General features: G+C 45.8%; 2 protein-coding genes across 3 annotated transcripts; one reads left to right on the plus strand and one right to left on the minus strand.

The window, feature by feature from the left end:
- Positions 1-12,786, minus strand: ARHGEF39 (Rho guanine nucleotide exchange factor 39). Its single transcript, XM_052778001.1, has 11 exons — positions 12,743-12,786; positions 11,994-12,077; positions 10,656-10,840; positions 9,975-10,069; positions 9,446-9,566; positions 8,260-8,378; positions 6,598-6,668; positions 5,691-5,819; positions 1,447-1,676; positions 420-508; positions 1-216 (listed from the first exon to the last, which is right to left on the minus strand). The coding sequence occupies exons 3-11, from the start codon at positions 10,800-10,802 to the stop codon at positions 201-203; spliced, it is 1,017 nt and encodes a 338-aa protein (XP_052633961.1). The 5' UTR covers positions 10,803-10,840; positions 11,994-12,077; positions 12,743-12,786; the 3' UTR covers positions 1-200.
- LOC128137241 (unconventional myosin-VIIa-like) lies at positions 10,931-26,863 on the plus strand. 2 transcript variants are annotated; one of them, XM_052777999.1, is made up of 15 exons: positions 10,931-11,073; positions 13,091-13,156; positions 13,246-13,376; positions 16,023-16,125; positions 18,715-18,817; positions 19,287-19,443; positions 19,792-19,894; positions 20,161-20,289; positions 21,527-21,635; positions 23,403-23,519; positions 23,942-24,042; positions 24,476-24,562; positions 24,738-24,803; positions 25,131-25,244; positions 26,368-26,863. In XM_052777999.1, the coding sequence occupies exons 1-15, from the start codon at positions 11,068-11,070 to the stop codon at positions 26,857-26,859; spliced, it is 1,884 nt and encodes a 627-aa protein (XP_052633959.1). In that variant the 5' UTR covers positions 10,931-11,067; the 3' UTR covers positions 26,860-26,863. The 2 variants fall into 2 exon arrangements, with proteins under 2 accessions (XP_052633959.1, XP_052633958.1); XM_052777998.1 differs by lacking the exon at positions 10,931-11,073 and adding an exon at positions 12,868-13,014.
- Positions 26,864-27,434: the final 571 nt, after the last annotated feature.

The raw sequence follows: 27,434 nt of genomic DNA on the forward strand, positions 1-27,434 counted from the left end.
TTAGTGTGCATACCTATTTATTACAATATCTGTATAAGATTAGGACAGCTGACAAAGCATTCATAACCTCACAAGCACAGGGTGTAATCTCTCTAAATACAATTCTCCTACTATAAGTCCTTGAACATTTCTTAAGGTTGTGTAGACTTCTACACCAAGAGGGGCAGTTGTCCTGCAGGTCTGTCTTGTACTCGGGTGGGTCAGGCTTTCAGCTGCCTGTAGAGGAAAACAAAGGGGAAGTTTACTGTTAATACACTAAATCCATTCTTACTATTCCCTTGTATCCTGGCTGCCAGTCAGGTCTTCTCTATCAGCCTTATAACCATGTAATACATGCAAATACACAGGTCCATATGATCAATTTTTATGTTCTGCCCCCTTCCCTCAGCCCCTTCCACCTCTGGAAATTAGATGCCTACCTGACTGCAGCTGTGAGACTCTGATACCAGTCATGAATATCTTGTTGTTCGCTGGACATCAACAACAGTGTCTTGTGTGGAAAGGAAAGCTGAAAGGCAAACAGAATCTGGTGCCACTCTATGGCATTCCTTGCCAAGGCAGCAACTCTGCTAAAAGGAGAGCCATCACCACTGAACTCAACTTAGGCTTGCATGCCGATTTCCACCATTTTCTTTCCCAGACAGAAAAATTTAGCATTGGTACTGGGAGAATCTAGAGGCTCTACAGTACAGAGCAAGTGCCAGTCTTGTCCATTCCTTCCAGCCACAGATGACAGCTCACTTTGACTTCATAGGGTGTTTGCAAGTGGGCAAAACAGTTCTTGGCAGCTCTTCATCCAGTTTTATCCCATATTGCAAGCTGCCCGTAGGGGTCCTTCCACTACCACTATCTACAGATCACAGCTCTCCCAAAGCATCTTCCCTGTCGTAGCTGACAAGGAATGGGCTAACACCGCTCCCAGGTGGTGCAGCCTAAGAAGACCCAACTTGAAACCCCTACCTAAGGCATCAGTCCCAGCCAAAGACCCTGCAGCCCTCAGGGAGTTAGATGCACAAGCAATGTCTGTTGTGATAATACCCACATCTTTTCATATTGTCTGTTTTTCAAGGTTTTCTATAAGCTCAGTCCACAGTCAATGTAATACTATGTATTCATTGTCACATGACAGTGGGGCTGTCCCATCCCCCCCAAACATGTGGGTCTGATGAGGGCATGTCACAGGCTTATCGGACCCTCCTCACCTGAGCTAAGTGAGGCAACCAGCAGCCTGTACCCCAGAGTGCTCAGGAGGGCCTACACCATGAAGGGAAAAGGACCTGCGTCCCTCAAGCAGAGAAGGGTTGCCCTAACTCAGAGCAGTTCATTGCCTTTACCGTTGTCACCGTTCTCATCATCTCAGTCCTGCTGCTGCTGAGACAGCTAAAGACCTGCTTCGCAGGTCTGACCCCAGGGATGTTTCTCACAGGCAGAACCTGGAAGACTTACACTGAGGAGCCCTCCCTGGCTCTGCGTGTGGCCGAACACTTTATCCACTATGCACTGGTGAAGCGGGTAGACAGCCTGGCATGCCAATTTGTTCGAGTTCAGTGGGTGCAGTGGGTGGCACGGCTTTGTTGCAATAAAGATATCAGAAAAAAGGAAGAACATCCTGCGCTTCAGTTCTTCTCCCTTTGAAGGCACCACCAAAAGCCAGCCTTCCCGGATATACCAGCGCCCTAGGCATGCAAGGGAAATAAAGACAGTTGTCAGATCATCACTAGTAAAAAAGAAAGAAAAAAGGGAAGGGGGGAAAAAAAAAAGGGAAGGGGGGAAAAAAAAAAGGGAAGGGGGGAAAAAAAAAAGGGAAGGGGGGAAAAGAAAAGGGAAGGGGGAAAAAAAAAGGGAAGGGGGAAAAAAAAAGGGAAGGGGGGAAAAAAAAAAGGGAAGGGGGGAAAAAAAAAAGGGAAGGGGGGAAAAAAAAAGGGAAGGGGGGAAAAAAAAAGGGAAGGGGGGAAAAAAAAAGGGAAGGGGGAAAAAAAAGGGAAGGGGAAAAAAAAAGGGAAGGGGGGGAAAAAAAAGGGAAGGGGGAAAAAAAGGGAAGGGGGGAAAAAAAAAGGGAAGGGGGGAAAAAAAAAGGGAAGGGGGGAAAAAAAAAGGGAAGGGGGGAAAAAAAAAGGGAAGGGGGGAAAAAAAAAGGGAAGGGGGGAAAAAAAAAGGGAAGGGATGTAATGAAACAAACAGGAATACAATGAGCTGACCTTGTAGGTTACCATGTTCTACATCAATTCCAGCCACTACAAGGCACTGAGTATCAACTGGGGCCAGCTCACCAGCACTGATAGCACCCATGCAGAAGCAGTAATCAGCCCAAAACCTTTAGTATATGAGGAGCAGACTGAATTTGCTATAAATCTACTATGTTAATTAAGAGGATATAATGATATGCAAGTCTGTTTAAAGAAACCAGAACAAAAACATGGTTTGAAAACAGTATGTGTACCTTTAAATTAACATAAGCCTTCAGAAAACACACCATGAACTATCCTAAATTGCTTTGCCCAGTAGTTTGTCATTAGTGATGAAACAGGAGTTAGTTTAAGCTTTGAACACTTATTATTTTTCCCTTGTTTTGTTTGCTTGTGCATGCCAATTAAAGAAAAAGTTTCACAAGTCACCTAACTATATACAGACCTCCAGTAGTTAACAGATTACAGAATGCAGGTTTCTGTTCTAACAAGAAGACAGCAAAGGGGATACAAAACAACATATTAAAAGGCAGGTCTGAATAGACAGCCTTGCCAACCTTCTCCTACAGAATAGGGTCCAGTGTACTCTACCCATGAATTGCAATTAAAAAAAGCAGAGAAATCAGCAGGAAAAAAAAAAATCAGAACAATTTGATAAACCTACCTGAAAGCAGCAATAAAAAAACCAGCATCTACACAAAATGGAATAATTAAAGCAGTGCCTCCAACTAGAAGGATTATTGTACAAGATAGCCATCAACTCATGGGAATTATGAAGACACCTGCCAGTAAGATTACTTACAAAAATTGAAAGCCATAATAAGGTATCGCCATCTGGCCTGGTCTGGGAAACACCTGCCAGAGAATTTCAGCCACTGTTTTTTGTGCCTTAGCTTCTGGCTGAGCTAGTAAGTACCTTTTAGAAAACAAGACAATTTTGTTTTAATTATGGGTTGTGTCTGTCTTGGTATGCTGCAGTCACAAAACAGAGGCAAGTGAATTCCTGCTTAGCTTACTCCACAGGAACCACTCTTATCCGAATAAGAAACTGAGAAAGAAAAGGGCAAGGTGCAGGAATCAGTCATAGTTTAAAAAACAAATGGAAGGAAGGTGTCAGCAGCATGGGGCTGGACTGGGAACTGTTTCCCTCAGGCTAAGCTGTGATCAGACTCCCTGGCACACAGTCTGAGCTGGACTATGCTGGAAGTCTTGGGATATAGATCCGTGTTCAGGATTTCTAAAGGCATGTGATTTAGGAAATTCTTGTGAAAGAAGGGCAAGGAAGTATCCCTAGGGAAGCTAGGGATGACAGAACAGTGTGCTATGTTAAGGAGGCAGTTCTGGCTAGGGTGGTATTTGCCCTATATATGGAAGGCAGCAAGAAAAGCAGGGTCTCTTTTCATTGGGAGCAGTACATCTCGGATACACTGCCAAATGTGAGATACCCACTACAAAGCTATCCCTTTTCTCTGAATCTATAGCATTCTGTTTTTTCACCTCTTCCCTCCTAGTAACAGGATGTAATCTTAACAGTTCTGCAAAAGCTAGCTTGTCTCTGGAAAGCTGACCCAAAACTAGCAAGCCCCAGCTGCCTCTTATCTTCTACATCTCACATCCAATAGCACCTATTTTACTTCAGCTAATCGAAAACACAACCACCACAATTCTCTGTCCCAGATAATTGAAAGGTGTCTATAGACCCTCAACACTTGTCCTACTATGTGTTTCAGAACATTTGGAGACCAAAAAAAGGGGGACCCTATGCTCTTTCAAATGACAGTCATCTCTGATCTAGCTATATTGTTTGGGGGTGGGTTTTTTTTGGCATGGGGTTATCTTACTAGTTCTGTCATTCAGAGTAACTGATTTACCTTTTTACTTGTGCACTACCCCAATGTGTCCAGACACTCCCACACATGCTCATGCTCAGTATAAACAGAGCACACTTGTGTTAGCTCCCTTTGAGCTAGCATCACCAAAAGGATTCTAAGAATGGGAAAAAGAATTGTAAATTAATCTGCCCATTGACTAAGCATGTTTGAGAATAACTTCTGATAAATAATCTCTTTTTCTACCTGTGCTGGTTTTGGCTGGGATAGAGTTAATTTTCTTCATAGTAGCTTGGATGGAGTTATGTTCTGGAACTGTGCTGAAAACAGCATTGACAACACAGGGACGTTCTAGTAATTGCTAAGCAGTGCTTACACAGCATCAAAGTCTTTTCTACTCCTCACACCACCCCACCAGTGAGCAGGCTGGGGATGCACGAGAAGTTGGGAGGGGACACAGCTGGGACAGCTGACCCCGAATAACCAAAGGGGTATCCCAGACCATACGACGTTATGCTTAGCAATAAAAGCTGGGGGAAGAAGGGGAGGACATTCGGAGTGATGGCGTTTGTCTTCCTAAGTAACTGTTACACGTGATGGAGCCCTGCTTTCCTGGAGATGGCTGAACACCTGCCTGCCCATGGGAAGCAGTGAATGATTTCCTTGTTTCACTTTGTTTGCGCATGCGGCTTTTGTTTTATCTGTTAAACTGCTTTATCTGTTAAACTGTTTTTACCTCAACCCTTGAGCTTTCTCACTTTTAGTCTTCAGATTCTCTCCCCCATCCCACTGGGGGATGTTTTTTTCACCCCAAAATCCACATGTATGAATTACAGCCACGTTCACAAGTACCTGGAGGTGTGTCTTAGAGACCTTTACACACAGTGACTTTAACATTCCTCTCCAGCTGCAGTACTGTTTCTAGATGATCTCTGCAATAGCAGTGTTTAGTGAGGGCACAGGTGAAGCCCCAAGTGGCCAGTTCAAAATTGCCCAAACTGGAGACATTTCTCACAATATTCCATACGTAGCTTGTAGTGTACTCTGGGCATGGAGAGCACCCAGTCACACAAGATGTCATAAAGATCCAATTAGATGATCTTACATGCCAGTGGCTGTGACTTTATATATCTCAGCTATTGACACAAATACTGTGATTTCTGGCACAGCTTAACCCTGCAGATAAAAGAAGACTCCTCATCTATAGGGTGTAAGCAGAAGTCCATGAAGCTTGTAGCTTAAGGTAAAAAATAGTACAATCCTCGGGTCCTTGACACTCAGAAATCTAAGGTTCCTGCAATGGAGTAGGGACAACTCCATTACTTAAGCTCTTCCAAAATTACTTAATGTATGTCTTTCACTCTCACCTAGGACTTACACTCCTGACCTCCTTGGGTTCCTGTGACTAACTTTCTAACTACATGTCATCACCTCCTCCTATCTAAGCATAAAGCAATTAAGCTGCTCTTTATCCTTCCTAAAACATTCTTAATTAAAAAAAAAAAAAAAAAGGTGCCTGAAATACTTACTAGTTACATTCCTTCAACACCTATCTATGGAATCTGGGCCAGCAGGGGAAAAATGGTTAATAGGAGTACAGTCAGAGATAAAGGCAAGCATACTTCCAGTTATCTTAGCTTGGCAGAAGAAAACCAGAACTGTCAATAAGACCCACCTGGAGTCAACACCTGGGTCTTCTGGCCTTTAAGCAGTTTCTGAACCCGAAGTACCTGCAGTGAGTTCTCTCTCTTACGAACTGTGTCTTGGACCCACCAAGATACCTCAGAAATGGATTTCACAGCCTCTGAAATTATAGCAGCATATTCTGAGGTTATCACAATTGAGTATGTATTACATCTTACCTATTTTGCTGTGAAAAGATAAGATGCAATTAAGCAGCAAATGTTTTAAACCAAGTATCAACAACAGATTTATTCACTAATTTCAGCAGGAGATTGGACTAGATGACCTCCAGAGGCCTCTCTCCAGCCAACACTTTTGTGGTTCTAGAAAATATTTATTTGTCAATGAAACATTAGACAGAGGAATAATTTCCTGGATGTGGAAGCAAACACAGGAAAAATGCCCCACAAGTGGTGTTAACTGCAGTAAATATGGCATGCAGGACATGAATTATCCTAGCAAATGGTTTGGGTTGGAAAGAACCTTTAAAGATCACCTAGTCCAACCACCCCTGCCAAGGGCAGAATCATTTTTCACTAGATCAGGTTGCTCAGAGTCCTGTCCAACCTGACTTTGAACACTTCCAGTGATGGCCATCAACAACTTCCCTGAGCATCCTTTTCCAGTGTCTCACCACCCTCACTGTAAAAAGCAGAGCTGCCATTTCTCCAACCTAACCCCTAGGCCACTTTCCTTGTCAGTTACTCTACAATTCTATTCCCAATGTGTTCTCGGGGACATCTTGATCAAGATGGAGAAGGGAAATAGTAATCCACTAGAACCCCAGAGAGAAGAAGATTTTTTTTCTCGTGGAAGTAGACAGAAGACGAGAATCCAAATATTATTAGCAAGGAGGCTAACACTGATTAAAGTGCCAGCATCTACAAATGGAATCATACTTTCAAGTTTCTTGTACTCAGCACTGTCCGGGCTGGTGTTCTCCAGCAGGTCTCTGAGGAAATGCTTGTACCTAAGATAGAGAGAGCAGGTTTATTCCACAAAAAGATACTGGGAACAGCGGCATCTCCTATTAGTGACAGAATGATGAACAACACCAGGTGATGGAGTACACACCTCTAAGTCTAACCAAGCAGCTTTTGGTCACAATTCTTTGATCACATTCATTTTATCTTCAAATTTGTCAACTAAATTAACCCAAGTATTTTATATATTTGCAAGCCTTTGGCATTTCCTGGGGATCTGATAAAAGCAACATCACAAATTAAGTTCAGGAGACTCTCTTAGCATTCACATAAAAATGCCTTCAGTAACAGAAAAATTTCTCTTTGAACTATTTTTCTTTTTTTTATGTCTGAATGGTAACATTCATACCATGTTTCCTGCCTACACAAGAAAATAAAGGCATTTCTATAAGAACTAGGAGGCGCCTTTTTCTTTTTTCCTCTCCAGTCTTTACCGGAAAGGATCAGATGTCTGCAAATGCTTTGTCCCAATAAAGTCAAACTATTTTCAGTCTGAAACGACAGAAGAAATATCACATTGAATAGATTCACGGACTGGCAGAAGTCACATGACCTGTACTATATGTAACAGAGTTTTGAAGAAACTTGAACACGAAAGAGCTGATTAATGAAAAAATTAGACCTTCTGTTAAAAAGCCGCCATTTTTCCAAACAGTTGCACAGCAACATACATACTGCTATTCTACAAATTTAAAGGAATGATCCAAAGAATTACAGTAAAAAGAAAGCTTACATTTATATCTGCCAAGCTATAAAAAGGTTACATAAAGCTACCTCAAAGACTGTGGTATGCTCACTCTGAGTTATTTTCAAAGAAACCAGGCTCTCAATCTCTCAAATTTGGTTTAGTGAGGATAAGGCCATGGTTGAAGAGCAGTTACTTGATCTATAGCAGCAGCAGCTGGGTTCCCAGCAAACTACCTGTGCTCTGTATTACCCACATGCCTTCCCCAAGAAAGGGCAGTCCTCGCCTCGTGCAGTCAGTCTGCCTCTTCAGAGGGGAGATGGTGCCTCAAGGGGGGAATGCAGCAATCCAGACTGGATTTGTCCAGGCTCAGACAACTGCAATAGGCACCAAATCTGAGTAAAGCATATGGCCCTACTAATCAGAGAGGGGAGAAAATCTCCCCCACATTCATTAATCTCATCTCTCTCCAAAAGCAACCATCTACAAGAGAGGAGAGTCACAATGCTCCAGGTCAGCAACCTGCACAAAAGTGGAGCGAGACCATGTCTGGCAGAGAGCACCACTTTTGCAGCACTTCCGACAGCTTGCTTTTGTTCAGGTCCTAACTTCAGTAGCTGACTGAGGTGATAGAAAGCCTCCACTTCAATTCTACCCGAGATCTAGAGGAAGGGCTTAGGAGCCAGGGCTAAACATAGCTACCTCTCTGCATCATCTCTCATCCATGTACACTGATTCCACTTTACAGGCCTTCCACACTTCAGGTCTGTTTCATTGCTGTCTATATGCTTCAACACATTAAGCAACTTTACCTTCCATAGCAACCAAGAGACTGTTATGTTCCTTTTTCCCTTTTGTACTAACACCTTGAAGACTCAGAACTGCTTACTTACTGGTGCAGCCTCTGCAGGGGCAAAGGAAGCAGATCCTCTAGCTTTCGCCCTTGAAACTGAGGTCGAGTTTCCTGGAGTTTCTTAAACCGTCGGAATGACTTATTTTTTCTCAGTTGCTCCTGTGTGCAGCAGAAAAGGCATATAGTTTTGAGGCTACAGAAAGAAATATGTGGTCTAGTATGTAGCAGAGCTTGGAACTCTTAAAACTCTTAAACTTAGAGTTTAGGACTCGTCCTAAACGCAACCATCAACAACTTCTTTTGTGGCCATAGGCAAGCAATTCCCTTTCTCCTGACCACCATTTCCCAGCAGGTAATGGAAGCAGCATCTTCTCTTCATACAGTCACATCAGTATAAAGCTAGTATACTCAGCAAATAGAAATAAAGTAAAAAAGGAAGATTGACTCAGATAGGAAAACAGGGAGTCCACCTGTGGCTTTTTGCCATTCGTTTCAAGGCAAAGCAATGCAGCCCTGCATTCCCATCACCTCAAGGCAAGTATCCAAAATGGCTTTTCCTCTTGGGAAATCAATTGCATGAATACATGCATGCAAACAGAACAGAAGGGAAACATCCCAGTACATCCTGCAGCTGGGAACAAGCACAGACACACACAAAAAAAAAAAGTCTGGTAGCTTAAATTCCAGATACAGCTCTCAGGACTTTCAAACAAAAACATATCCTTCTGAAATTTCTTGGAAGACAGGTTGTATTTGGAGAAGTTAAGTGGAAAGGAATAATTTTTCTTCTACCATAGAAAAAAAATTGGGAAGGAAAAGGAAATCCCACTGTTAGGATACAGTTAGTGGTAGTGGGAAAGACTAGGAGACCTGATAATTCTCCAGCAGGAGATCACTGTCCCCTAGTGTTCCCACTGAAAACTCTCCAGGCTTGCCAGCCAAGGAGGAGTGGGAGTAAATACAGAACTCTGTTTGGGAAAGCAGTGCTCAGCCTATGCACATACATACACAAACACCTGAAACAAGCTTCAAAGATTTGAAGCTCTAAAGTAGAGAAGTTTTCACCATTCTATTATGGAAGTAAGACTGAGAAAATAGCAGCAACCCAGAAAAAGGAAGAAAACTGATCACTCCAGAAACAGAAGAAAAAGGGAAGGATGTAGCTGTTTCACAGAATGGAGAAAGAGAGGAAAGAAAGAACATGAAGAATAACGGAGATTATTTACCTTCAAGGTTTTATTTGCCTGCTCCAAATTCTCAGCATAGTGGCCATAAAGCTCTAGATTCTGACAGAAATTTTCCAATCCTGGTCCCAAATTTCCTCTCTCCAGGTGAAGAGACAGAACACTGTGCACAAGGAGCAGAGAGAGCTCGTGAGGGGTACATTACTGATGGCATTTTCACAGCTCCTCTGGTTCACTCCTATGCTGACCTTCCTTTGTCAGCCTCCACCTCACATCTAGTTTCTCTGCCAAATACGTGCTTAGTGGTCACAGAGTAAGCTACAGAAAACACCCCTTAAAAATACCACGGAGCAGACTTACTGGGTTTAAACCACTACCCAGAGAGCAACTGGGCATCTGGATATGTGGATACAGATCAGCAGTTTCCTGGGTACACCTGCAAGTCCCACTAAGGCTAGCAGTGCATGCCTGTTTTACAAGGTGTTAGCTTTATTTTCTGAAATCTTACTTTCTCACCAATACAGGGTCCTCCCCATATAATTAGAGGAATCACATCTGTGTGTTCACTTACTGGCTGGCTGAATATATGGATTCCAGGGGCCCAAATATGGTGTCCAACACAGCAGGTTTCAGCGTCCCTTTGGCCTTTAAAATTGTCACAAAGAACTAAGTAGGAAAAAAAGAGACAATTTCAAACAGGTAAAATTCACAGGTCACTCAAAGGTTGTTTGTGGCACACAGAAACAAGAATTTGCAGCCTGCACACTCTTTAGCTCGAAAGGATATCAAATATTGTGAATGCCTACCTAAGATATCTATCATCAGATGTAAGCCTTCTTGGTAACTTTGACCATAACTGTAAACATGTGGAACAGCACTACAGCACCAATAGAGTCTATTTCAATATTCCTAGACGCATCTGTTTTTCACCACCTTGTTCATAATCTATCTTTGTCTTGTCTGTGCCCCTACATTTCACACATCTCAGGCACCTTAAGGCAAGTCCGCTATATAATCAAAACTTAAAGATTTATGTCTGTGTACCGACCAAAGCCAAGGGACAAAACCCATGAGCTATCTGATATTACAAAGGAGGTAAACGAAAAAAAAACAAAAAACCTTTCAGCCCCAGCAGTTGTCCCATGCAGTAGGGATGTATTAAAGTCTTGCTCTCGACCCTTCCCCATGACAGCGCAAATAAGTACGTGCTGCCTGAAGGTACCCACATATCAGAAGGGGCCAAAATACTCACTGTGACCACCAAATCCAGCTGCTCAAGGTATTTGTGTTCAGTTTCCAGCAGCTCCTTGGCTGTCCGGCTCCGCTTTCTCTCCCAGCGAGCCCTCTGCTCTTCCACAATGTTTGCTCCAGCCATAAACAGCAGGGACGAATCACACATGGCAGCCTCAGGGCTGATATACAGAAAGGTAACCGATCCTGAAGAGCCAAGAGTTGGACACACAACAAAAGAATAACCTATGCCGCAGGGAAGGATTCTGAGCTACAAACTCTATGCTTTACTATGAAAGAAGGGAAGTCAGTTGCCAGCAACCGTTATTAAGTTTCCTTCTGCATTCCTACCCACGGGTACAGGAGCCCTGTATCAACCGGAGGAACAGCATTAGGAAGACCAGACCGTGAAAGCAAAAGCAGTACCTTACATTATGTCTGTAAGCAAATCTCAAGTGTACAATCCCACTCACAAACCACGGCTTCCTGTGCTTTGCCCCGTTCTTGGTGCACAAGTCTCAATAAACCCAAGGAAGTTAGTGGGTGGTAGAGGTACTGTGGGTAGGAGTAGAAAACAGCCATAAGATATGTCTTGCAGGGGGAAGAGAGATATAGAAAGAGAACACTCTTGCTTGTTTTCCCATGGAGGTTCCCAAGAAGAAAGCGGTTGGCATTGTCATTTTCTAACAGTAGTTCATGGTTTCAGAAATGAGAGAGACTGAGCAACTGCTGTGAATCACACTATGCCCTTATTAACCAGCTTAGCTAGTGTTCTCTTCTGCAAGAGTATCACAGTTTCATTATGGAGAAAAACACTCCCTGTTTTATCACCTTCTCTCAGAGAAAGAGGCATATGTTAGCAGAGCACCAGCTAAATATTGCTCTGCCTTTTGATCAAAAGGCAGTGCATGCTGTTGCACAATTGCCACAGCATGAAGCCTGCAATTTCTCTGGAAACTGAGCTACCTCCACAAAAGTTCTGGCTCCCACATGGATGACCTATACTAATACAGAAAGACATGTCATCATAGCGAGGGGAATTTGTCAAATAGTCTTCCAGAGACATTTCAGCTATCTAAATCAATGTCTGAAACAAAAGTTTCACATCAAATGAGTACCAAGACTCATTTAGTGAGTTAGCAAAAACCCAGATAGCTGAGGGACACGTGCAGTATGTTATAGCAGCAGGAGCTTCTCCAGAGGTTTATTCTCATATTCGCTCTCGACACAACCCCAAGCCTAGCTGAGGCCATGTCTTGGTCAAACAGGGCAGACCTGGCACCCCTGCGGATGGAGAGGCAGCACTGCAGGGAATACCATGCAAGAGCTTAGCATTAGCGTGCAGTTGCAAAGTACTCACCAATAAGACTAAAATGCTACCATTCGCAGAGCACCTTTAGCCAGGGTATGTTGCAGTCATGATTTTCATTTTGCAGCCCAATTTCTTTTAACAAATAATAATTAAAAAAAAAAAAGACAGACAAAAAAAAGCTACACCTGGTTTGACCATCTCCCACTCACATAAAGCAGTGCAAACACTCCCAATACACTAAAATATGTTATATTCTGTCTCAGATCCATAGGGTGAGGGCTGCCTGGAGCCCATGGGTAGATTAGAAAATATTTCGCCTGCAGGCAACAGAAGCACTCCAGCTTGCTTCTCTCTTCTCGGACTCAGAATAGAAACCACAGAATGCTTTCTGTACAGTCAGCTACCTTACGATGCCCCATTAGCAATGTTCCCTGCTCCATTTCTACGCTTCCAATTTCAAATATCGCCCCTTTGTTATCACAGCATAGCCGCTCTTGATGCCTCAGAAGTGCTAACCACCCGGTGGGTCAGCTCCAAGGGTCACACAGCTCCACATTCCCACCTCCGACGACCGTGACCGCTGTGCAAGAGGCCGCAGGAAGGCTCGGCCTCGGAGGTGGGGGGGGGGCTTTTACCTCCTTCCCCCCTCCTGCTGCCTGCTTTAAACCGGCTCACCACAGCAGACAAGAAGACCTTCTACTCAAGGGCAGACTCAGCATGCACGCCTGCAGCCACCCGACCGACCGACCGACCCCCCCAGCCCCGCGTAGGGCCACACCACTCCCGCCGCCCGTTACCTGCCGGTCCCCGCCGCCGCCCCGCGTTCAAACGGCGGCTCCGCCCCGGCGGGCGGTCCCGGGGCGGAGCGGGAGCGGGAGCGGGGCCGGGCAAGGCAGGGCAGGGCTGGGGCGGTCGGCGGCACTTTCGCTGGGAGCCGTCCGGCATGGTGTCGCGGGGGGAGCGTCGCCCGTCCTGCGGGGCGGCCGGGAACCTGGCGGAGCTGGCGGAGCTGGACGAGGAGGCGCTGCTGGGCGGGCTGCGGGAGCGGTTCCTGCGGCAGCAGGTCTACGTGAGTGCCGGGGGGGCCCCGCGGCGGGGGGGCGGCGGCGGGGGCTCGGCTTGACGGGCTCTCCCCTCTCCGCCAGACCGACGTCGGGGACATCCTCATCGCCATGAACCCCTTCCAGCCCCTGCCGCTGTGCGGGAGAGAGGTGAGTCCCCGCCGCCGGCCGGGCCCCGCAGCAACCCCCCCCCCCCCCCCCAGCCCCTTCACCGTCTCTCCGCCACCGCTTCCCCCCAGGTCTCCGAGCGGTACCGGCGCCAGGAGACAGGCATGCTGCCGCCCCACATCTTCGCCGTGGCCAGCCGGGCCTACTACGGCATGCTGGGCCGTCGGGGCAACAGGCCCCAGAACCAGTGCATTGTCATCAGGTGAGGTCTGGGTGGGCGGCCGGGCCGGGCCGGGGGCTCGCCGGAGCCGGGCGGAGGTGGGGGTCCGGGTGGTGGGCAGCGGAGCCTCGCCGGGCTCTCCCCGCTGAAGTTTCAGGTGAAGCTCGTCTCCAGCGCTGCGGGTGAGTCAAAACGCAGCTGCGCTTGTGTCCTGGTTGTGTCCCCTCCCGAGATCTTGCCCAGCCCCAGCCTGCCGTTGAGGGGGGCAGAAATGTTGGAGAGACAGCCTTGATGCTGTGCCGGCACTGCTCAGCGGTAGCCAAAACACTGGAGTGTTATCAGCACCTTTCTAGCTACCAGCGCTATGAGGGCTGCTATGGGGAGAAATAACTCCAACTCAGCCAGACGCAATACAGCTTGCAGCACATCGCTCTTCCTGAGCTGCCCGCTTTCCAGACAGGAGAGCGGGCAGATCGCGAGCGGAGGTGCCCGGCAAACAAAGCTGGCTTTTGTGGCGCAGATCGGCTGCCGATGCTGGTAACACAGCTCAATGTTTCAGGTTTGCTTCTGGAGGGATGTGGCATTGGAAAGATTCAGCCAGCTCCGGGGAAAGCCACAGGGTGCTGCTCTTTGCGGGAACAACTCCCACCCACCGTAACTGCTGTAATAAAGGTTATACGTAATGAAGGGAACCTGTTTTCCTAAAGCAGAGCTTTCCATATATAACCAAAGAGCAGGAGAAAAAAAAGTAGAAGCTTTTTTTTTCCCCTAAGACCTTTGGGAATCTAGTCAGGGAAAATCTTATTGTCATGGGCAGTTCTGTGCACTAGAAGCGAAAAAAATGGACTCTTGTAACCAAAGTGCATACCAGTGTCACGAGCGCTTCACTCCATGTTGTCACTACTGTTCTGCTGAAACTGTGCAGGGCAGCAGATAGCGTCAGCTAATAGGGAAAGCCTCAAATCACTGACTGTTCTGAGTATTGTAAAGAACAGTTTAAATGTCACCACAGTTAAAATTAATTGCCAGCTTGTTTGATTTAATATTCCCTCCTTTATATTGGCCTTCTGATCATTTTGTCAGTATTTTCAGTCTACAGACTTGCTGAATCAGTGCTCAGTGTTGTGGTGGGACTGGGAGCTGACCTTGAGGGTCACTGGAGCACCACTCATTTCCCTAGTCTGCAAGACACCAGTGCCTGCGCTTTACTTGAAGTGCTCTCATGAAGTGGTGACTGTGGAGTCAGCAGGTGGAAGACATGCTGCTGGTAGGGCTCTTAGGTGTGGAGAACAGTCATAGTATGTGTCTTGGGAGATGGAAGACAAGAAAGAGTAACCTGTGGGTGTTTGCCAAGAAGTCAGTGGCCTGATTGTTTTCTGCCAGCAGTTTGTGGCCTCAGAGGTGAGAGTCTGAGCTGTTCCTGTGCATCTTGCAACCCTATTAACTGGTGTGTATGTTGCTAGTGGTACAGCACTTTGGTCTCCTAGAGATGACTTTGCTCTTCTTCACAGCCTGGGGCAGTTACACATCTGCAGCTGGATAGTATTTGCAGGACCTGCTGAAGCTTTTGTGCTTGTCGGAGGGTACAAGGACAAGCTTGAACCATGGGAGTGCTGACTGATAGTGCTTTTGTGGAGGAAGCAAGTCACTGAAAACAAAAAAACCATCTTGCATACTGAGCAGGGGTGCTGTCTGGATGGCATGTTCTCAACTGGCAAAATGGTCTGTCTTTGTGCATATTCGGATGGCGATGGTCTGATCTGTGCTTGAGATCAGGTATCTGTTGTAGTATTTGAGGTATTTAGCCACCTATGACACATACTTGATCCCAAGCGCAGAGCCACTGGGAGCTAAAAGCAGTAAAGCCACACCAGATGTTCAAAGGTCGGGTGTGAAAAGGGAGACCTGCCCTCAGGTATACCTTCAGCATTTCCTGCATTATTTTTTTTCTATGCATACGCTGAAGTTCTCTGCTGGTATGATGTTGTCAATCAAGGACACGTCTCGCTGATTGTACATTCCCCCTCCCAGGACAGGGGAAACTGCCCTTGCCAAGTGCTGCTTGTTTGACTTGGGGGCAGAGGTGCTTGGGCACGTATGATGGCAGAGTGACGGCAGAGTGACGTGCACCGCTGCCACTGTGGGTGTGTGGATGGCTCTGCGGCGGCGTGCCCGTGTTCTCAACTGGCTGATGCATGTGAATGTGTGAAGTGTCTGACATTTGAGATTGCAACAGTATCTCAAGATCAGTACTCAGTTGTGGATATGAGATAGACGGGGCAAATCTCTTTGAAGGAGGAGGAAGCTGTCGACTCCAGCATATGTGGGGGAGTCAATGTATCAGATCACTTTTGAAGGAGGTTGTTTTCCAGAAGTTAGATATATTTTTTTCTTAAGAAGCAGAGCAAATGGTCTGTCCAGTGCATCCCATCCAGAAGCGATGGCATGGGGTATACCTGTACTCCTTTGCAGATGGGGAAAAAAATCCACTGGGGAGGGATCAGGACCTTGTGGGACTCGCTGTGTAAAGCTGTGGTGTGAGTTTGTACTCATACATGCAGTTTAGCTGAAAAAGTTGTGAAGCTCTTGGACAGGAGAGCACTCTTCAAGTGATGGGGCACTAAGGCGTAAGGGGCAGAACAGCTATACTTTACGGCTGCTGGAATTTCCTTTGATTTTTCTTGGCAGTGGAGAGAGCGGTGCGGGGAAAACAGAGAGTACGAAGCTATTGTTGCAGCACATAATGAACCTATGCAAAGGCAACTCACAGCTGGAGCGGCAGATCCTTCAGGTAGGTCATTACAGGATGGTACTTGAAGATGCAGAAGCAACACTGCTGCAAGACAACTTGCATTAGCCTTGGGAAGCCTGCTGATAAATCACCACTGGAAGTCAGGAAGCAAAACATAAGACACATAAGAAAATAGTGCGTGAGGATGGTGAAGTAGCTGACCACAAACTAGAATAGTTGGCAGGTCAGTAATTCTGTTTGCTGGGAATGTACTGGTATCTTAAATGATAGAAAACTATTGCTATCGTTCATCATGTTCTCTGTGACAAGGGGTTAGGTGCATTTTCAGAATAATTTCCTGCTTGAGGTAGAACAAGGACTTTTATTAGAAAAATGAAGTCTTGTTTTAATGGTACACAAGGATGGAGAATCCACACAGCCTTCAGTCACCTTTCCTTGGGTATTTATACTTACTGTCAGGCACGTACCTGCTAACTGGCTAACTTCATCTTTGCTGTTTTCATATACTTTTGCTAGCTGATTTTGAAACGTATTTGTCTCTTTGGTCTGAAGTATTTCCACTTGAATTGCTCCCCAAGGTGTTGTGAGGTTTTTTGAGCAAAGCATACTTTAGCCTTCCATGTGGTAGATTAAGCAGAGTGAGTTCTTGGACTACTTCATTTTAAAGTCTGTGTTTTCGGGTTTACTGTAGAGCCAGAGAGATCTTTCTGTGTGTGGTGGGTTAACTTTGGCTGTACACCAGGTGCCCACCAAGCCACTCCCCTTCCTCAACTGGGCAGCCAAAATAAGACAAAAGGGTCATGGATTGAGATAAGGACAGGGACATCACCCAGCTATTACTGTCACAGGCAAAACAGACTTGACTTGGGGAAAATTAATTTAATTTATTGACAATTAACATCAGAGTAGGATAATGAGAAGTAAGACCAAATCATAAAACACCTACTCCCAACCCATCCCTTCTTCCCAGGCTCAACTTCACTCCCAATTTCTCTGCCTCCTCCCCGCAAGTGGCACAGGGGGATGGGGTATGGGGGTTGCAGTCAGTTCATCACACGCTGTCTCTGTCTTTCCTTCCTCTTCACGCTCTTCCCTGTTTCCAGTGTGGGGTCCCTCCCATGCGCAACAATCCTCCATGAACTTCTCCAACGTGTGTCCTTCCCACAGGCTGCAGTTCTTCACAAACTGCTCCAGCGTGGGTCCCCCACAAGGTCACAAGTCCTGCCAGAAAACCTGCTCCAGTGTGGGGTCCTCCCCGGGCTGCAGGTGGATCTCTGCTCCACTGTGGACCTCCCTGGGCTGCAGGGGGACAGCCTGCCTCACCATGGTCTTCCCCACGGGCTGCAGGGGAATCTCTGCTCCGGCGCCTGGAGCACCTCCTCCCCCTCCTTCTTCACTGACCTGCGTGTCTGCAGGGTTGTTTCTCTCACGTGTTCTCACTCCTCTCTTCTGGCTGCTGTTGCGCAGCAGTTTTTCCCCCTTCTTAAATATGTTAACACAGAGGCACTACCACCATTGCTGATGGGCTCAACTTTGGCCAGTGGCAGGTCCATCTTGGAGCCAGATGGAACTGGCTCTGTTGGATGTGGGGGAAGCATCTTGCATCTTCTTACAGAAGCCACCCCTGTAGCCCCCCAGCTCCCAAAACCTTGCCACACAAACCCAATACACTGTGCCATGGTTTTGGGTCTGTAATGGCATATTATTTCAGTGTGGTATCATCCATGGTGGATCTGAGGTGAATGTCTGTGCTCTGTTGTGGGAAGGTGGCATTGATACACCTGCTGGCTCTGCTTAGAGCTGGCTTGGGCCACACTGCCAAGCTGCTTCTGACCTGAGCAGGTTCAGGAAGCAGGATAGCTGTGTTTGCTCAGCATAGTGCCTGAAGCCAGCCTGCAATTCCTCAAGTAGAAACAAAGTTCACTTCAATCCAGGTGAGCTGCCCTTGGAAAGCCTAGAGGTGATGGTGAAGAAATAATAGGAATCTTATTTGGTTCCTGTAGATATGTTCAAGGACTAAGTTAGCCCTTTTGGGATTAAAGGCTGCCCGGCATGTACCCTAAGGCATTGTTCTTCCAGTTGGCAGGCATTATTTGCTCAAATATAGAAAAATTGTCATTTCACCTTGTTTGTGTCAGTTGACCAAGCTGGTCTGATTGTTCTGTTAGTTTCTTTATAATTTGCTGTCCTGAGCCTTACACTGTCTACAAATTTCAGTACCTAAGTTACCACGCTTACATTTACTGAGTGCCAAGTTTACCTTGTTTATTGCTGTAGTATAGCAGTCAAAATTATCTAGTGATACCATGTCAGATACTTTGTGGAAATCTGTTATACCAACCTTATCTTTTAACAAATGAGTCAGTGATCTTACTGAGATCAAATCAGTTTAATCAGTTTGATTGTGCTTATTTTCAGTAATCTTATGCTACTTAGTCTTTGTTATATTTGCCTCTTTCAGTTCCTTTATCCAGGGTATGATAAAATCAGTGCTCTTGGGTACTCATGGAGTGCTTCCTATTCCAGCTGAATGCTGAATAGTAAATGCTGAAGTTAAACTTTTCCAAGTAAGTTAGATTGGATCACTTAATTTGAAGAACGCTTCTTCTGCTTGCTCACTTCTTTTAGGTAAATCCATTGCTTGAAGCTTTTGGCAATGCCCAGACTGCGATAAATGACAACAGCAGCCGCTTTGGAAAATACATACAGCTGCGTTTCCAGAATAATACAGGTAAAGTCAAGGGCACTTGCTAGTTTGGGGCATGGTTAGGCACTGGAGGGAGTGGACTGAGTAGCCAGAACTTGTGGAGGGTGAAGTTTTGACACCCAACGCCCTGTGGGAAGGGTGTGCAATTCCGTAAAATCTTAGAGCAACCACAGCTGTTTGGATAAGACCTGGGTTTGGACAGTGTGGGAGAACAGGAAGGAGATGGGGGTGACAGTGCAGGGGAGGTATCACTAATACTCTGTAGTGCCAGAAGCCTTGGTTGCTGCTAAAGGAGGTGAGCAGACATCTCTAAGATGATGGGAAGCATGGAGAAGCCCATTTCCAGGGTGCTGGGCAGCCTAGAAGGTGTTGCACACAAGAAAGTTATTTTAGACAATTCCATGCTCCTATCGCCAAATAAGAGACGTGCGACAGCTCAATCAGCTTCATGTCCCCAAGTGCAACGTTTACCCTGTCACCTTCTTGTGTGCAGTGCAAGGTGCAAAGCTGAGTGAGTACCTGTTAGAGAAGTCACGGGTAGTGCAACAAGATATCGGGGAGAGGAATTTCCATATCTTCTACTACATGTTTGCTGGGCTTTCTTCAGAGGAAAAGGAGATGTATGGGCTATTGGATCCTTCACTCTACAGGTACTTCAAAGGCAGACCATCCATGCCTAGTTTAGTCTTCATGATGGGGGGTGGAGGTGAAAGCAGCATAATGGAGCCTATGCCTCTTGCCCTGTGGCTCTCTGTGGAGCCTGGTACAGGTAAACAAATGAATGGAAGCTGGAGTTGGATCTGAATGGAGCTATGTGAAGAGATCTTATGGGTCATCATGGAAGCTGGGAGGTCTGGGGTCTCTTCTTTGCTGTGTTACCTTGGAAAAGTTTCCCTTTCGTGTCTCCACTGCTGTCGATCTGCTTTGTTCCTTTGGGGTAGGACTGACTTGCTGTGCTGGTTGTGTGACAGTTTTGTATGGGATGTACACTTTCTCAGGTACATAAGTGGACGATTTGGTACATCAGATGCAGCTCAGTGCTGGAAGCACAAATACCAAGAGGTGTGCAATGCCCTTGACATGGTGGGCTTTCAAGAACAGGTCAGTTCTGAGGTCATTTAATTTCCATCTGTGCTTACTGCGGGTGTAGGGATTCTTTCTGGCTGCTCTTTTGAGGCTCAGTCCTATCTCTCTCCTCTCTGGATTTTCCATGTTGCTTCCAAACCACCTGAGTCTGTCAGGCTTTGTGTAGAGCCTTTTCCCACAGGCTGCCTGTGCCTTTCCCTCACCTCTCCAACTTCTGGGGCCTCCGTGTGGTATATGTTACGTGCTGATAAGTTTTCAGTCACCTTTCTTTTGTGTTTTAGGAGCAAGTGGACATGCAGACTATCTTGGCTGGTGTGTTGTCTCTGGGCAATGTGACCTTTGAGCCTGAGGAGAGCGATGGGTCTGTAAAAGTGAGTGAAGTCTCCCAGGGATGGCTGAAGGCTGCAGCGGTGAGTCACAAGAAGACCTGACAGAAACCTTATGGATATGATGCTGGTTCCCACGGGCAGTGTGTCTGCAGGAGCTGCTCCTACCAGAGGTGGCAGAGGACGATTCTGCCTCAGAGTGTGAAGGCTCCTGAAGAACACAGAGGTTTTTCCAGAAATGCACAGTATGACCCCATGACTGCATCTGTGTTCGCTGCTATTCATTCCCAAAGACACACTTCCCAGCTTCTATTTCTTGTGTGTCTAGAACCAGCGTCTTGCATATGGCGATATCACACGTGCCTTGTTGACTTCATACAATACAAGCTTTTTAAAATTAAATGTTATGTGTTACTAAGTGTGATGATACCTCGGAGAAATTCAGGTGTGCAGTATCTGAACACTAGTTCTGTGTTTTCGACAGATCTTGTCCAAGCATACCACCTTAACTGCTATTAATTTTTGTTGGTTATCCAGAATTAAACTTTCTACTATTTCACATGAAATTATCACAGACTAAGAAATATATATTCCCCAGGACTATCCCTTTTTTATTATATGGGATGGAGGCATTATCCTGCTTTGTTAACAACACAGAACAGAAAAATGTAACGTATTTCTGCCCTTTCTATGTCTTTTTATTTGAAATGCCAGCAGCCTTGGTTTTTGGTTTCACTCCCATCTCTTTTCCCGTTTCCCTCCTACACCACACCTGAAACAACCACCTGCATCTGTTCAGCAGCCAATTTCTTTTTGTCTTGCTTCTTACAGTCTGCTCCTTGTTTTTTGCCCACGGGAGGGGAATTCCTGTTAAAGCAGGCACTTGGGGGTTCAGTTGTGTCTGAGTTCCCTTTGTTTCCTGTCTCTTGTGGGTTGGTGTGACTGATGTCTGCTGAAGTTCAGACATCTCAGCACCTGCACAGTCACCTCCGTGTGGTGCTGTTCAATAAGTCATTAAACGACTCAGCAGGGACTGGCATGGTTCCCAAAGAAGGTGAAAGGTGGCAGCACAAAGTATTTCAGAGAAAGTGCAAGAGTGAGCTTGGTCACTGCAGGGATAGTGCAGATCTCAGAGCCCAGATCCAACTCCAGTGCTACGAAATGTTAACAGTAGTACTTACCTTACAGTGGAGCTCAAAGGCCCTTAATCTGGATCATGACCCTGTTACACTGGTTGTCGCACAGACGCAAGGAGATAAAATCCCCACAAGTAGAATAAGGGTTTACTCTTGACTGTCCTCATCTATTTTCTCTCTCCCAGAGTCAGTTTGGAGTCCAAGAAGATGAACTGTTAAATTGCCTTATTTGTACAATGTCGGTGACCCGAGGCGAGCAGATTCAGCGTTTTCACACCCAGCAGCAGGCAGAAGGTAAGAAACATAATGAATTGCAGATGTGCTGGCTAGAAAAACTGACCATATTTGATGGAAATGTGCAACTTGTTGGGAACAAAGATGTCTGTCTGTGCCCCTTCATTCCTCTTGCACAGAGGCAAGTATATCAATGTTTATCTGTTTAGTCTTTTACTGACATGTAGGACCATGAATGCTGCTTTTGTTTGATCTCCAGGAGACTGCAGAGATTAAATGAGAAACCAAGGAATTAGCTTTGCTTTCTCCCTCAGTCCAGCCTAGGAGGAAACTGTAGGTATTTGTACAAAAGAGTGGAAGGCTCCTGTTGCAGAGTGCTGGCAGTGTGCAGAGCTCTAGGTATTAGGTGGAGAAATAACAGAGAATCAATGAGACAGCACGGTATCAGGGAAGGAGTGAGATGAAAGGGGAGTATGTTAAAGTAGCAAGAACAAGGTGTTATTTTCACTTTCGATAAGAAAAGAAAATAATCCGAGGTAATCTGCACAAAAAGCTTCAGTTAAAAGATTTAAAAAATAAATTAAGAAAGCATGAAATCCCAGGATTTCTAAATTATTGCTTAAAATAAATGGAATAAAAACTGAAAATGGGGAATTAGCTAGTTCTCTTTCCCAAATGTCTTCCTTTGCATCTCTCTGCACAATAAAATATATGTCTCCCATCATGCAGTAGGTCATGTTGATTTGGTCTCCTTCTTCTTAGATGTCAACAAGTTTTCCATCAATTGCATCCTCCTCTTGCCCACAACACTTTGCAGCTGTAGGTTAGGAGGAACAGAACCATTCAATTTTCCAGGTACAACTTGGAGCCTCTTGCTTGGTTTAGCAGTGAGGGGATCCATACTCCATAGACCTGCGAGGGGAAAGCACGTCTCTGGGTATTCTAAAAAGTGGCTGAACTTTTTTTGAAATTAAATTTTCCATTTCAGATGGTCTCACAAGTGCCCTAGTATGCCGTATCTGATCTTGTAGAAAGATCGTGAAGATTTTGGAATGAAAGAGCTCTGTGTGAGCGTGCAGAGGACAGGGATGATCAGACAGATATCTAATGTTTAACTGATCTTTAAAATAGCTTCATAAACCCCTAGACATTGTTGCTAGAGGTGAATGTGTTGAGCCAGCTGGTGTGCTGTGTTCCTGTCCTGGTTTCAGCTGGGATAGAGTTAATTGTCTTCCTAGTGGCTGGTATAGTGCTATGTTTTGAGTTCAGTGTGAGAAGAATGTTGATAACTGAAAACCAGTTGTTGCTAAGTAGTGTTTGTGCTAAGTGAAGGATTTTTCAGTTTCTCATGCCCAGCCAGCAAGACAGCTGGAGGGGCACAAGAAATTGGGAGGGGACACAGCCAGGACAGCTGACCCAAACTGGCCAAAGGGGTATTCCGTACCATGTGCCATCATATCTAGTATGTAAACTGGGGGGAGCGAGGGTGGGGGGATCGCCGCTCAGGGACTAACTGGGCATCGATTAGCAGGTGGTGAGCAATTGCATTGTGCATCACTGGTATATTCCAATCCTTTTATTATTACTATTGTCATTTTATTAGTGTTATCATTATCATTATGAGTTTCTCTTTTCTGTTCTATTAAACTGTTCTTGTCTCAACCTGCAAGTTTTACTTCTTTTTCCGATTCTCTCCCCATACCACTGGGTGGGGGAGAAGTGAGTGAGCAGCTGCGTGGTCCTTAGTTGCTGCCTGGGGTTAAACCACGACAGTTCCCTACTCTCCTTGAAGCCCTTCAGTGAGCTGCTGTTGCTCTCTCTGTATAGATGCTCGGGACTCCATTGCAAAGGTGGCATATGGCCGAGTATTTGGCTGGATTGTTTGGAAGATCAATGAGCTTCTGGCTGAGAACGTGGATCCTGAGGTGGAACTGAGGGAGATAGGTGAGTTCTCCCTGCCTTGTTCCTGTCCTGTCCTCAAATGTGCATCCCTCAGCCACAATGAAGGAAAGACACAATGTGAGGTTTTTCAGAGGTTGCATGCAGGGATCCATTATCAAAGATGTGATCACGTTGGAGATACTAGTTAGCAGCATGAAGTCTGTAGGGCCTTGGCCAACTGTCAGCAGCTGGTTGGTCTGAAGCAGTTCTGGGGCACTCTGGATTTGCAGAGGAACCAGGGGTCAGAGTGGGGCTTCTCCTAACCAGTTCTCCAAGGGCACTTATGGGAGAGGTGCCACTGGTGACTGGCATTTCCCTGTGCCACAAGAGCTGGATGATGGGAGATACAGTTGTGTGTTGGGGTACACAGCTATCTGCAGGGATGGTCTGCAGGCTCCGTGTTGTGCTCATCTTCCCTCTTTTAGGTATCTTGGATATTTTTGGGTTTGAAAACTTTGCAGTGAATCGTTTCGAGCAGCTTTGCATAAACTTGGCCAATGAGCAGCTGCAGCACTTCTTCAACCATGTAAGTCTGGTGTGGGTGATCTCACCTTGTGTGGCAGAGAAAGCCGAGCACTGATCTACCTGGCATATGAAGGATAGCTTGGGGAAAAACAGGTCTATTGCCTGGAAGGACAAAAATGGTGATTAATGAAGCAGGGTAGAGAGCAACAACCTTCTCTGCTGTGGCAGGGGAGCCACTGGTGCAGGGAAGAAAGAAGTAGAAGGGTGAAGCAGTGACCCAAGTTGGCAGAGCAGGGACGCTTACACTCTGAGAAGTGTTCCTGCTTTATGCACCAGCATCAGGGAGTGACAGGCTTATGGGTGAGGATGCAGAACAGCAGTTGCATCTTGTGCTTCTCATGCCATGGGTGTCCTCTGTTCAGGGTGGGAAGGAAGATGTTCAGGGTTGTCTAGCCAAGTCTGCGGGGTGCATCAACCTCTTTTTTCTGTTTCAGCACATTTTCCAGCTGGAGCAGGCTGCCTATAAGGAAGAAGAGCTGTCTTGGGAGACTATCACATTCAACAATAATGAACCTATTCTGGTGAGTGAGAGGACTAACAGAAGAGAATTGCTCCATCGAGCCAAAAGAGGAGTCTTGCCCTTTCTATCATGGGGAGGAGATGCACCTGGGAAGAACCTCTTCAAAGGGTGGTGTAGGTGCAAGTGGATGCCCTGTATTGCTTTAGATATGTGTAATGTGTCTCCTTTTCCTGCAGAATCTGCTTCTGGCCAAGCCAGTTGGGCTTCTATCTCTTCTGGATGAGCAGAGTGCATTCCCTCAGGTATGCATGAGATAGGGGGCAGAGAAAATAGTGTGGGGGAATGTAGCAATAAATATCTGGGCTGTAGAGAGAGTTCTTACATTGGAGTGTGACTTTAAAGAGCAGGATGAACAGAGGTGTCCCCATGTGTGACTGATGAGACAGGACAGCCAGATCAGGGACAGTCTAATGGTATTGGCGTGCCTGTGGAGAGTCAGAGAGATAGAGTACAGTACAAAACTGTCGCACAGCCAAGGACACTTCCAAAGCTTTGTTTTGCTTCCATGTGCCCTAATAAGGTCTCTGTTGCAGCCTTATCATTTGGTTATGAAATCTGATTTCTTGCAGGCAACTGATAAGACGTTTGTGGATAAACTAACCAGCAGCTTCAAGGCGAGTTTACACTTCCAGCCAGGCCGAGGCCGTGTTTTGTGCTTCAGCATCATTCACTATGCTGGGAAGGTATATATTGTTTGCAGGAAGAATGCCGTTGTAATGTATGTAGGAGAGGGGAAATGTGTTGCTTGACAAATAAGGCTTTGATGTAAAGGAATGTATGGTCCGATGATGATGATAACAGAAGTGATGTGTTCCCAGGGAGTTGCCTCCTAGGATTCCCTGGGATTTCTGTGGAAGGTACAGGAAGAGAGGACCCCTGAAGAAAGTGGGGCTACCTCTGGGAAGCATAGGGTATTAGAAGAATCTGCTGTACTTGTCATCATTCTATTGGACCTCTTATCTTAAAATAGTCCTTTATAAAATAAAAGCCTTGCATCCACTGTGCAGCACCAAAGGACAGTGTAATGGCTTTACCTTTACCTATTGGGTTCCAGACCATAGCAGTCACTATTTTATTGCAAGCACTGAGGAACACAGTGAGAGCAGCCAGTTGTTTTGAAAGTGAAGGCAATACATTCAAATGGTATCTAAGCAGCTTGGGATTTAGGACTGTGCATGTAACTGCAATTACTGCCACCAATTTTGAAAGCATTAGCCCAAATGTGTTGAATTGATTGGAGATAATTTCTGGAGCAGGAGCAGACATGACAATTCAGGTCATTGTAATATGCAATTTAGTAATCTAATCTCACTGTTGTTGACTAAGTTATTACTTATGACATTCTTTATTACAAAAACTTAACACCTAACATAGAAAGGAGAGTGGGAGGCTGGAGATGAGAAAGGAAGGGAGCAAGAGAAACAAGGGGATGCATGACAACAGGATGAAAACCTATTTAAAGGGAAGAGGGGGAGAACAAGGAAAAGAGTGAAGCATAAACCAAAAGGAAATGAAACTTCATAATCAGGAAAAGGAGAAAAAGAAAAGGTGGATGTCTCAGTGTTATGCTGCACTCCTGTGGTTCTAATGCCTCAGTGCCATCTGCAGGGTTTTGTTCTTCAGGATTTGTATCTGAATGGGGTGTATATGCATTTACAAAATTCACGTGCGAGCCAGTGTACAGAATTCCCATGCAAGCCACTGTACATTCAGTTTAACTGTAGCTCCTGGCAAGCTGTGGAGGTGGCTTTCACAGCAAGCTTGTGAGCACTGCTGGCCTTAGTGACTTGCTGCCCTTTCCCCTAGGTACAATATACTGCTGGGGGCTTTCTAGAGAAGAACAGAGACACCTTGCCAGCCAACGTCCATGGGCTCCTCATCAACAGTGTCACCCCCTTGCTCAGTGTGCTGTTCAAAGGCAAGTCCCTCTGGTATGATAGGGCATCCCACGTGAATCAAGGCCCACCTTGGCAAGAGTTAAGTGTGGGGATGAGGCTTGTGTGCTGTGAATGTGTTTCACAGCTGGCAGCCCCAGGGAGACTCTGGGAAGACTGCAGCCTGGAGTGGGTCTGCTGGCATATACCGAGCTGTCAGAGCTGTTCGTTCCCTCCTGGAAAGCAAGGCAGGTTGTATCCTCTTCCAGAGAACTGGCCACTGCTCAGATGTCTTCCCTCAGATCAGATAGGCCGTCTTCTCCAGGGCCAGTGCAGGGCTGTCTCCACTCGCCCTTTCCATGTGCTCTGTTCTTGTCTAGAAATGAAGCTGGACAAGGCCATAGCTTCTAGCTGTTCACACTGAAAATAGTGCTGTAAAGCCACAAGCAATGAGTGTAGAGATTATCCTTTTCAAAGACATTTTGTTTTTCGGGTACAACTTGTTAAAAAACTCCGAGGTCATGCATTATTTCTCTCCCACCACTGCACTCCGTTTTTCCAGTTATCAATAAGCCCTCAGTCTCCAAGGCTTCTATGAAAGTAAGCTTTTAAAGAAAAGTCAAGTGGATGCTTCCTTGGAATTTGTCTGGCTGAACACAGTGGTTCCGGTGCAGGAATTTTTATTTTTTTTTGGTCCTGTTCAGTCCATGCCACTTTCTGGGATTTCCATGTAATTGATGAATTTAATTTCTGTTCTCCACTGTGTTTTTCAACTGTTCTGATCAGGAGCATCTTCATCGCCACTTCCACACTGTTACTGAAGATACTTAATCTAGTCCCAACTCTTTGAAAGTTCATAAACAGCAGAGATAACCTGTTCTTAGATTGGTTGTCCAGTCCAGGGCAGCCAGCTCTAAGTGGCCCTGCTGAACAAAGGGTTTGGCCCAGATGACCTCCAGAGGTCCCTTCCAACCTCAACCATTCTGTGATTCTGTGATT

The sequence above is a fragment of the Harpia harpyja genome, chromosome Z (assembly GCF_026419915.1).
Source record: "Harpia harpyja isolate bHarHar1 chromosome Z, bHarHar1 primary haplotype, whole genome shotgun sequence".
Classification (NCBI taxonomy): Eukaryota; Metazoa; Chordata; class Aves; order Accipitriformes; family Accipitridae; genus Harpia; species Harpia harpyja.